The sequence below is a fragment of the Silurus aristotelis genome (genome assembly GCF_946808225.1).
Source record: "Silurus aristotelis genome assembly, chromosome: 13".
NCBI classification, from domain to species: domain Eukaryota; kingdom Metazoa; phylum Chordata; class Actinopteri; order Siluriformes; family Siluridae; genus Silurus; species Silurus aristotelis.
In genome coordinates, this window is record NC_139586.1 from 2,095,968 (window position 1) to 2,108,646 (window position 12,679).

The 12,679-nt window shown below is 41.8% G+C and overlaps 1 protein-coding gene across 2 annotated transcripts in view; it reads left to right on the forward strand.

Moving 5' to 3' along the window:
- Window positions 1-12,679, forward strand: part of pcdh17 (protocadherin 17) — a 59,364-nt gene that overhangs the window by 20,271 nt on the left and 26,414 nt on the right. Inside the window, exons 3-4 of one of the 2 annotated variants that reach the window (XM_083557761.1) lie at window positions 4,892-4,950; window positions 5,182-5,354. In XM_083557761.1, the coding sequence (XP_083413887.1) occupies window positions 4,892-4,950; window positions 5,182-5,354 (232 nt within the window). The remainder of the gene's footprint in view (window positions 1-4,891; window positions 4,951-5,181; window positions 5,355-12,679) is intronic. The other variant, XM_083557762.1, reaches the window with a different exon arrangement.

A 12,679-nucleotide genomic window follows, 5' to 3' on the forward strand; every position in this document is an offset into this window, starting at 1 on the left:
TTTCATCCCTCCAATCGTTCAATTTATTTATTCGTTTGTTTATTTTACACGCCTGGATTTGCCCATTTCCAAACCATTTTCTAAAGCAGATTTCCCCCGACACCGTTCTCTTTTCTTTATGATATTTGATGTATTTATCAAAAGCTGTACACCTCATACACACCAACTAAAGTGATACAATGAAATGAGTGATACATGTGAAAGCCAACAACACTAAGCCGTCCCCCGAGAATAATTTAGCGGGATTCATTTGGCAGTTTAGAGTAAGTCATCTAGTGTGTGTGTGTGTGTGTGTGTGTGTTGCATATTCACTGATAGACCACTGTTCGGAATTAGGACGACTTTTCTTTGTTCGTTAGTTTTTTGTTTCGAGTCCTAAATAATGCAGAAGGTTTGTGGCACGTCTTTCTAATTAATCCGGATGGATCCGGTTCCTGGCCGCAAGTTTGAAAAAAAAATTCCCAAATTTCGAAGCAGACGGGAAATGAATGACTATGGCATTTAGTTCGGTAAGGCCAGAAGATTAATTGGCTCTGTAGCCACAGAAAAACACGCATCTGATTAATTTAATCCGTTGGAGAATGGGCCTGATCGATGCCACCGCGCGTCTCTTTTCCTTCTTTGTCTCCCCGTTTTTCCGTCTCCCGTCTTTTGTGTGCATCGGTCCGGGTCATGCTTGAGGTCTGGAAAAAGTCTGGTAGAAAAAACAGCCTTCGCTCTAGCTTTTGTTTTCTCGAATCGGGGTCGTGCGGATACTCGTCCAGGCCCTATTTACGACGTTCTTGTAAACATCGATTGCTCTTTTGTTGCACGTCACTTTATAGTACATGCATACAGATGGCGGTTCTCCCTACGGGCCCTCGTGCCTAAACAACAGCTCACACAGTCTGCTCCTCTGTTCTTGAGTCTCCTGCTGTAAAAAAATATATATATTTTATTTTACTTAGGTTTCCCTGAGAGTCTAAAATCTGATTATTTGATCCTACATAATTGGAAAAGATTGTGGGGAAGTGAAAGATTGTTTTGGAATCTCATAAGGACCTTGGAGAGCGTAAATTGTTCTGAATGCTTTTTCCTCAATGACTCAAACATGTGATCAGGACAAGCAGGTGTACCGCAGGTGGCGGCTGGTATGTTGGGGGTTGTCAAAAGATGGTTACTGGAATGTTTTGGGTCCAATTAAAAGAAACGGCTCAATGCAAATCAATACACCGGTTATTTATTACCCGTATCTACTGTCCCGATGGAAACACTCACTCAGTTGACAGATCAACACAGCACAAGACTTTATTGAACGCATGGACGAGTATGAAAACGGTGCAAGTCAGACGTGACGGATTTTACAGGCTCTAGATTGACATCTTACACCTTCATTACAATAAAATCTGCATAGTTCAATTGAGCTTCTTTTGCATAGCACTTTTTCTTCAACAATGGACAGCATTCATTCATCCATTCATTCAAAACATTAACATTCTGTCAGCTTTATTCATGCCTTCATTTCAATTCTTTCTGTCCTTCCTTTATTCATCAGTTTATTCATTTCCTTCATTCCATTCATCTGGAGAGATAATGGACTGAATAAAGGAACAATTAAAGGGATGGATGGATGGATGGATGGATGGATCAAAGGAATGAAGGAATGGATGTATAGTAGAATGAAGGAATCATTCATCATTCCTTCATTGGTTAATTCATTACTTTCTTTAGTTATCTGTTCCTTTTTTCCTTCCTTTCATCTGTCTATCTATCATACAGGCATTCCTTTATTATTAATTTATCCATTCATCCATTCATTCCATTTCTTCCTTCCATCAGTCCTGTTCCTCGCTTCCTTTCTCCATCCACCCATCCATTGATAGATTCCATCCCTTAACCTGTCATCTGTCCAATCATCCATCCATCCCTTCATTTGTTCCATCGTTCCATTATTCATTAATTCAATCATAGATCAATTCCCTAATTCTTTAATTTATTCAATCAACCAGTATTCATTCATTTCTTCCTTTATTCATTCATCCCTCCATTACCTCCTCTCTTCCTTCCTTCCGCCTCCAGGCATCCCACAAGGTTATCCATTTTCATTCGGTCTTTCTATCCCTTCTATCTCACCACCTTTCCCTTGTTCCTCTGTGCCTCTTTCCCTCTCTCAACCTTATTTATAAACACACACACACACCCTTGTGTTCATTTGTCTCTATTGAGGGGTGTCTTCAGAGAGACCACTGAGGATGCACCGAAATAGATCAGCCATTTTATACTGAGAGCGAGAGAGCGAGTATACACTCACTCACATCAGACTACTTGTACTTTTTTTCCCCTTCCCTGAGGTGTTAGCCATATACCACTAACACACACACACACACACACACAGAGCCAGCAAAGAAAAGACATCCTGGTAGGCCCAGGAATGACTAGAGCGCTTTTCACTGAGAACGTTGGCAAGTTTTCGGCAGCTGTCAATAAAATGGTGTGTGCCGGGAGGGAAAGTCCGTGTCTGAGCTCCTGCACCTCAGGCTGTTCGATGATGTGATTTTTTTCAGCACGAAAACGTTTCGCACCATTCCGCACTCGTTCATGCGTAGCTAGCAGGAGCGTTTTCAGATTCCGAAATTTAAAAGGAACATATTCTAAAAATTCCTCCGCATTCCGAGTATAGACCGCCATCAGCTCTCTTCACACACTCTCTTTTTTTTTTTTTCCTCCAGGGATCGTTTAAATGCAGGCATATATTGAAGGAAAAAAAATTCTTTCCGGAAAAGTGCTCTAATCGTCCATTTTAGAGTGAAGAAGGCTAGGTCATGGTCATGCGATAGCACGTAGCGCCTTCCTAGCATCAGCCTGGAACAAGGTGCTAATGCGGGCTAAATAAATTAACCCCCCGTTTGCCTTTTGCAGTTTCTCGACAACTTTTGTTTTTTATTACGCGAACATCAGACAAAGGTCTCAGTCTGTAATCCTAGCCCAGGTTAGCATTTAGCATCCACTTAAAGATTATACAGACCGAATGAAACCCAAGTTGCCAGATATTTCACCAGACCCCGAACCAAGACGCATTCTTGGTTGCCTCAGATCTCTACACATTTTAACGCCACGTTCCACGATTTTCTTTTTTTTTTTATTAGACATCCCCTTCCGATGACTGCACAAAGCATTCAGCAAAGGTTCTTGTCATTTAAGGAGGCTAGTTGGACCTTCTCCAGCGCCTCCATCTTGCTGATATCCTCCCTTTTTTTGTTTTGTTTTCCCCTCACACATTCTTTTCTTTGGTACCTTTTTTTTTTTTGAATACTTTGAAGTAAGGTCATGAGCCATCCATGAAAAGAAATTTCAAGAAAAAAAAAAAAAAAGTGTCCTTTCTTGCTTGTTTTATGTTCACCAGATGAAGATTGGAGACATGGAGACTCCTTCTGCAAATCTTCCTGTTTGCCTAAAGTTTCTTTCCTTTTTTTGATTCAACAAGTCAGTCATCCATTTCTTTATTTGTTTTTTCTTACAGGGAGGTGGTGGCTTAGTGGTTAGGCATTTGACTTTGGATCCGAAGGTCAAGTTCAAATCCCAGCCACACCAAGCAGCCACTATCGGGCCCCTGCGCAAGGCCCTTAACCCTGTAGCTGCTCTGTTGTACAGTATGAATAAGAAAATTTAAAGGCGCTGTGGATAAAAAAGCGTCTGAAAAATGACGTGTAAATCGGGCATGCCGGTTAAAAGGTTTCCTAGGTTAGTTGTTGCCATGGAAACAGTGACGTATTCGAAGGAGCACGTTCGTTAGCTGTTAATCAGCTTTAAACTATCAGCCGAACTAGAGTTTGAGGGAACGTCATATCATCAAAATTTGGAAATATTCCAAATTGGAATATATGGAAATTTATAGGAATTAGAAGTTTGAGGAAAATTTACATTTTGCAACTAGGGGGCGTGGCCTCAGTAACCAGAAATACAAACGTATATGCAATCTATAATATGGAAAAATTTCCAACTGAACTACGTTACACTTTGGCAGAGTGTGTTTGAAATTCCAGGCCTGCCTTCGAACTTCGAGCCCATGAGCTCGGCTGGACCGCTGGACCGCATTCTTTTGAGGTTATAGGGTTCACCTCGGGTCCGAAACCTCAGATTTGCGCGTTTCAAAGCCGTTGTTTTGCTGCTAAGTTTGTGAGGCCGAGGGAGATCGAGACAGGCGAATGTCTCGTGTGATGTGAGACGCAGAGTGCATTAGCCTTCGTTCGGAGGGGGTGAGGGGGTGTATTCAGCAGTGTCGATATCGTCTGGACCACAGCTCATGCCTCCTGCTCTGTCCTCTCCACCACTCCGTATCGACTCTGTGCTGCAAAGCAAACACTCCGCGGCGACATCGACGGGACCCCGCGAGCCGAATAACTGCGACCCGTACGAGACGGAGCGAACGACCTGTCGAAAAGAAGAGCAGAGAATGACGTTTTTACGTTTCAAGCGTCGATTCACGACAAGCCCAGACATGAGAAACAATACATTCAACACACCTGGGTACGCACATGGGTAAATACAGTACTTAATGCAACTATAGCAAAACCCAGGTGTGTCTCTTTGCCCTCTGTCTGCATTTCTTTCCTTTTTTTTTCCTCTCTACTACTGTATTTCTTTACTTTCCTATTTATATCCGTGAGGTCGCAGCGAGTTCGCACTTGCTCGAGACAATGTTTTGAATGTTTAATTGCTGTATTATGTTCAATAATTAAAACATACAAACGCAAAGATTAAACACCACCCCCCTCCGTCCTTCCCCTTTTTTTTTTTTTCTTCCCCTGAATAATTCATAAATTCCGTTCAACTCGGGAGTTCTCGGCGCACGCTTAGGATGTGTCCGGATGTCGCGCGATGCCTTAATTTCCCTCTCTTTCCTCCTTCACAGACCGACAACTTCCCCACCGAGCCCAATTACATGGGGAGCAGGCAGCAGTTTGTTCAAAGGTAAGTTCTATTAAACGGCTTGCTCAGCCGTCTCGGATGCCTGGACACCTCGAAACCCCCCCCCCCCAAACACACACACACACACACACACACACACACACACACACACACACACACACACACACACACACACACAGGTATTTCTTTCTACACATTTTCATATAAACGTTGACGTGTCAAATTAAAAAAACGTCCTCGTTGCTACACGTTGCTTTTTTCCACCTGATGTAGCAGTTCGACGTTTAAGGACCCCGAGCGAGTGAGCCTGAGGGACAGCGGACACGGGGACAGCGACCAGGCCGACAGCGACCAGGACACCAATAAGGGCTCGTGCTGCGACATGTCTGCCAAAGAGGCGCTGAAGATGAAGGCGACTGGGCTCAAACCTCAACCTCTAGAGCAGGGTGAGTTTTCTACGTCTTACAGGACCCCCATCATATATATACACAATAAGTGTGCAACGGATCGCAGCAGGGATCACGACTCACGTTCCGGCGCGAGTGAACCGCGGATCAGTTCATTTTTTTGTGTAATCAGTCAACAGCAAACCCTGGTGCAAGAACTTCCTTAGGGCAGTGAGCTTGGGAAGAGTTCATCCAATGGGCTGATGTCCAGGTTTGCTGTAAAGACCAATGGGAGCCCAGTGTAGGCATTTTTACAAAACATACGTGTTTCGGGTCTTTTTTTTTTTTTTTTTTTTTTTTGCTATTCAATGCTCAGGAACTTTGAGTGTCAGAAGACAGTGAAGGAGATCTTCAGAACTGAGATGTGTTCTCGATATCGGGCACACCCAAAAAAAAACCCACATTCTGAAATTGTCCTACAAAATAATGCCATGTTAATAGATTTATTTTTATTCTATTTATTTAAGGTTATATACGTTTACAGAATTGAGCATACACCCTTATAGAGAGCATACAATCATCCCATTTGAGCAACAGTGCCAGCTGGTGGTTCTGGGATTTCTCCTGACCTTCGGATAATATATGCAATATTATTAGGACCCCCGACGTTTCTCATGTGGTTCATCTCCGAAACGACATTCCCCCTTCACGTGCGTAAGCGCCGTGAAGATGCTTTACGTGGGTTGGAAGATCTTGAATGGCCACGAGGCACCCCAGGCCTCCTCGCTTCCTCCCCCGTCAGTACTTCAGTCGCTGAATGACCTCCAAAAGTCTAAATTTATTGAAATATCTTTTTTAAGAAGGTAGAGTACAGCAAATGGCGACTAAATGTGGAAATGGATTTTCGAAAACACAACTTTTGCACGTGTAGTGTATATGGTACGTCAGCAGTGGACAGTAATGAAGTAAATGTAATCGTACTTAAGTAGCTTTTTCACATATCTGCACTTTACTGAAGTGTTTCTATTTGGGGAGACGTTAAGTCAAATATAAAATATCTAAATAAACGATAATAGGAAAATTATAGCCGTAATAAATCATAGTACTTTGGATACTTGAGTCCATTTGAAAGCTTTGTATTTCTACACAACTTTTAATGGAGCACTCGTACTGTTACTGGAGTCACATGGTTGGCGGACGTCGCCCACCCCTGCTAGCGTGATCTATATGATTTTACCTCTGCGCTTACCGTAGCTCAACAAACCCCCCCTTCCTCCCTTTTCGTTCCTCGAGATTATTCGGCTTCACCGACATGACCCCCCACCCCGCGCGTTGCCAAAGCAATTACAAGTCGGTCCGACGACATATAACGCACCCGCTGCCAACATATAAACAACATTAATAATTTACATTGGATCCCCCGCCGCTAGCTCTCATTCTGTGTAGCGCGTTTCGTTGGCCTGTGTGCGTTACAAGGCAGCGCTGCCAAAGCAATTACAAGTACCCCCCCAAAAAAAAACAAGATTCCAACATACGTAGAACATTTCCACTTTTCCTTAAATTTCCCGCTTCTCCGCTATTCCTATTCTCGGCTTCATTTCTGTGTTATTTGTCGCTATTACATTGGATCATCCTGGTTACATTAATTCCTTATAATCCCATTTCATATTTTGTTTGATTTATAAACCCCAACACCACCACCACCACCACCAAAACCCCTCCTTTTCTTTTCTCTGAATATTCCATCTCTCTCAATAGCCTTTACAATCGTTCCTTTTTTTTCCGTCCCTGGCCTAACCAACCAATCGTGTTCTGTCATGTCTTACTCTTGACACATACTTTCTCTCTTTCTCTCTTCCTGTGTGTGTGTTTGAGTGCGTGTTGTATTCCAGCACCGTTCTCGGTTTATCAAAGCAGACAAGCCCATTATGATTTTATAAGCCGAACCACTTTAGCCTTTCCATTTAGTCCACGCTGGGGGGAAGGCGCTTTTCTTTCCTACTTCCATAATAGAGCACGGAAAGCGACTTATCGCGCAGCAGGAGAAATGACATGCTCGGCCTGATTAAATATGAATAATTATTCGCTGTTCCGTGTCGACGACTAGCGACACGCGTCAAACGATCCCCCCCCCCGACGGATTCAAAGGTTTGAAGAAGGCTGGGGAATCGCTTGCTCTTGTTTGGAAAATTACAGGTTCCATAAAGGAGTCACATCTTAGGCTAATAGTTTGATTTTTTGAGAGAAAGAAAAAAGTGTGTGATGCAGAAACGGCTTGTAAAAAAGAAAAAGCAATAAATCAGATATTACAGTGCAATTAATCAATAGAACTGAAGAAATCGTGCGCTACGTGGGTCGAGACAGTGGAGTAGCACGCCATTGATGTCTTCCTCGATTTAACCGCGTCTCATTGTGATTCAAGAAAGACAACGAAGAAAAAGAAGTGAAGCGAATACACTGGCAAGAGAAATTGGCCAATTAAAGAGGGCCATATGTTTCTTATTTTTATGACAGTAGTCATTTAATGGTGCATGGGAATAGTTGGAAAATGGCTGAAATGTGTTATTTTAGCTGTGGGACTTACTCATGTGCTCAGCAGAGCGATGTGTGTGTGTGTGTGTGTGTGTGTGTGTTGGGAAGCAAGGCAACAATCTAAATGGGGGGATTTTCGTGATACCTGATGGGAAGATCGGATCGTTTTCGTGACTCGATTCTTTGAATCACAAAATGAACGAATCTTTTTTGAGTCGTTTAGTTCATTTTGTTCTTTCAATTAGAAAACGAATCAAATCTTACAAGAAAACAGAAGTTTGGATTGATAGCTGTTTTTAATGATATTTAGTCCATACAAATGTTATTATTTATTTATTTTTTTACATTTTCAAGTAACTAGATACTTCAAAACTATGGGAGTCGCTTTGAGAAAAGAACAAACGACTCAGACCAGAGGACTCATGAACTGAACTACTTGTTTCCAAACTACTCGAATCTGTTTAAAATACATCCATTGTGTGTATTTTTATTTATTTTGAAGATCCTGGGCTTTGGAACGGAGATGATCGTGTTGTTCGGAGGCGATGAGAGAGCAGTATAGGCGTCTTATCGCAAGCAAAGTGATCCATAATGCATTATATTGCATTACCGCTGCGTGGTTTAAAGTGGAGGCTTGTAGTTTACAGCAAGCAGGGGGCAGTGTGTGTGCGTGCCCGTGTGTGTGTGTGTGTGTGTGTTTGAACACAGCCCTTGTAGCAATTGTATTTTCGTCAGTGCCGGAATGCATTATCCGGGGAAATGCCTTAAGGCGGCGTAAAGTCCGTCTTATCACGTCCTTCTTTCCTTCCTATTCTTTCTGTCTATGCCTTTCTAGTCCTTTGTCCTCCCCTTTAATCCTCGTTTCATTTTTAAGAACAGATTAAATAATCGATACACTAAATGGACTAGTTTTTGAACATCTCACTTCACACACACAGAGTTTGGATTTGCTCTTATAATAACCTCCAGTCTTCTGGGAAGATGTTCCTCTAGACTTTTGTTGTGGAGATTTGAGCTCATTCAGACATGTAAGTAAAATCAGGCAGTGATGTAGGAAAAGGTAAAGAGCCCCAGCATGGGCTCCAATTCATCCCAGAAAGGTTGAGGTCAGAGCTTGAAAGCAGGCCAATCAAGCTCTTCCAACCATAGTAAAGCACGTGTTTGTGGCGTTGGCTTCGTGTACAGGGGTTTTGTCATGCTGGAACAGGTTTGGACCAGAAAAGTACAAGTGACGGGAACATTCCATGGCAACACATCAGGAAAAAAAAAAATCCAATACTGTTGTCAATATTGTGTAACTTATGTAGAACTAATATTTGTTATTGTATCCGGATTGTTCTTGCATTAACCAGTCAATTGTACACACACACTAATTATATATATATATATTTCTGAATTTCCTCCCTTAACTGTAGATTTGTTTCTTCTCTGTCTCGCACTTTCAACTTGAAAACATAAACAATGCCAGGGGTTTAAAAAAGAAACGAGTTAGCGCAGTGTCACCGTGGCGACTCACTGTACTGGAAATACGATTTGTAGCATGTCGTTTTGCACTTGAGCGAAATCGGTGCACTTCCAGCCATCGCGAACGCTAACAATATGGATTCTTTAGCATTTTATATCCAGTTTCAGGAATTTCTTATAAAAGGAGTAAATCCTGACAATTCCCCATGTCGAGGGAGTGAAGGAATAAAAGATGGAAGGAATTAAGACATTCGTTAAAGTCTGCTAAAATAGATAACCGAACACACCCACACTTATAGATACATTTGTATTACCAAAATAGGGTCTAACAAAGTTAATGTCAAGTATTAACAAGTATGACAAGTATTAATATTTTTCAATGTATTTAATTTTATTGAATCCGTTTCATTTGTGCCAATTTAATCGCTTACGCAATTTAAGCGATATAATAAAAAGTGCTGATTTATTCGATTTTATTTCTTGGTTTTATATTTTATTTTTTATAAAAAATTATTAAATATATTATTTTATATATTATTTAACCAAGCAGGCATTTTATTTTAAATTATTCAAATGTTAATAATAATAAATAATGAATTTTAAAGAAATTACATTTAAGTTAAAAAAATTACAAAATGACAAGCAAGATTATATTTCTTCTAGATAGATAGATAGATAGATAGATAGATAGATAGATAGATAGATAGATAGATAGATAGATAGATAGATAGATAGATAGATAGATAGATAGATAGATAGATAGATAGATAGATAGATAGATAGATAGATAGATAGATGTGGACAGACAGACAGACAGATAGAGGTGGACAGACAGACAGAGGTGGACAGACAGACAGAGGTGGACAGACAGACAGAGGTGGACAGACAGACAGATATTTCTTGAATTGTCTCTCAGTTGATGCTTATTAAGCGATAAATCTTCAGTATCACGAAGGATCGAAGCGTTTAACACAACGCAGGCAGATGGCTGAACTCTAAAGATTTATTCAGCTGCCTCAAAAAAGAAAAAAAAAAAAACTCCCGGATCCGTCCTCTTGAACAGTCAGTAAAGCATTGTCGTGGCAATCGAGTAGCCCAGAGCATGGACAGTTCATCCTATCCATGTGCAGGTCCACGTTCGCTCCTTGGGCCATGTTTATTAGGCAGTAATTCAGTCCGAGACAGAGAAAGCGAGAGCAGGATCAAGGCTTGAGGCTCTGCTGCACATAAATAAGCAATGCTGCTCAGAAGTGCGTCTCTCTTTCTCCATTTCTTTCTCTTTGGACCTACAGACGATCCACTCCAATTATGTCGTACCCTACAGCGTCCATTTGGTAGATTTCGGACAGGAAGTCGAACCTGACCGAAATGCACGACTAGCACGAATTCAACAACCGACTTGATCTTAAACTATACTTTGTCCCAGGACAGACACCATAGATAATCTTCTGCCACTTTAGCGACTCAAGAAAGATTGCGAACACCAGAGCATAAGATTAGGACTCGCTTTTTGAGCATCCCATCCCACATTTAGTTTTTTGTTTGCTCTTATATAATAAGCTCCACTCCTCCGAGATGATGTTTCGCATCAAGAGTTGGGTGTCCCAATACTTTTGTTTATATCGCGTATATAGATTTCTCCATTTGTACATGTCTCTCTCTCTCTCTCCCTCTCTCTCTCTCTCTACTTCTTTTCCCTTTTTCTCATCTGGCCATAATTGCATAATTGGATTAAAACCAAATTGCTCCACACACACACACACACACACACACACACACACACACACACACACACACACACACACACACACACACTCTGTATTCCCCATCCACACTGTCCACTGCATTAAGACCATGCTTTTTCTGTTTTCCATTTCCTTGGATTAATTAAGCGTCCCCAAATTGCAAACTGTGTATTAATTAAGCAGAAGTGTATCACGCGCTTTGTTTTTTTTTTCCGTTGTTTTTTTTCTTCTACTTCCTCCAGCGCGTGTCTATTAATTGGTGATTAATTGATGCGAGGACTCGCCCAGAGCACCGTCTAATCCTGGAACGACTTCATCACTAGCGATTCAGTCCTATTTCTGCGTGTGGTGATGCCTTTGCATGATAAAGTGTGTGTGTGTGTGTGTGTGTGTGTGTGTGTGTGTGTGTGTGTGTGTGTGTCTGGGGGGTGGTTTCTTTAGATTGCAGGGTGAGTGTTCTGGATGACCTCGTCTAATTGCGTTTGATTGAAGCGCGATAATCAAATTGCTTCCCTTTTTATTGTCCCTTCTCCTCTCTTTCATTCAGCATACTGCCACGGTAACCTTAGCTTATTACGGAGTGACACACACACACACACACACACACACACACACACACACACAGACGAAGAGAAAGAGAGCATGGTCTTTTTCAGCAGTAACAGCAAGGACTAAGCAGCATAGAGAAAGACAACAGGCTTCTCGACACATCTTGTCTCTTTGGCTTGCGTTATGGAATCGGATTTCTCGTAAACATCTCGGCGTATGATACAGTATGAGACACACAGACTCACCCTAGGTCCAGACTCGACAGGTGGAGGGGACCAACCAACACCAAAACCATCAGCACCATCATTATGCATCACCAACACCATCGGCATCATGATCTTCAGCACGAGCATCACTAACACCATGACCATCACCATCAATACCACTAATACAGTTTCCAAAATAAACACCGTCAGTAACATGATCATTAAACATTCTTCAACAAGTTTGATACCACGATCCCCATCAGAATCACCATGATCATCACCACGCATATCACACCATCAGCATAACGATCATTACGGCTTCAACACCTTCAAACCCAATAACAATCACCATGACCATCAGATCTATGAAAATATGAAACTCAGCAAGACTCACACCATCATCATCAGTTTCACCAACACTATGACCAACACCATCACTAACTTCACCAACACTATGAGTCAGCATGACCGACACAATCACCAACACTATAACAGTCAGCATGACCTTCACCATCACCAACACTATGAGAGTCAGCATGACCTTCACCATCACCAACACTATGAGAGTCAGCATGACCTTCACCATCACCAACACTATGAGAGTCAGCATGACCTTCACCATCACCAACACTATGAGAGTCAGCATTAACTACATCACCAACACAGAGTCAGCATCACCTACACCATCATTAACACTAAGAGTCAGCATGACCTACACCATCATGAACACTGAGGGTCAGCATGACCTACACCATCATTAACACAGAGTCAGCATGACCTACACCATCAACACAGACGGGCAGCATGACCTACACAATCATTAACACTGAGGGTCAGCATGACCTACACCCTCATTAACACTGAGGGTCAGCATGACCTACACAATCAC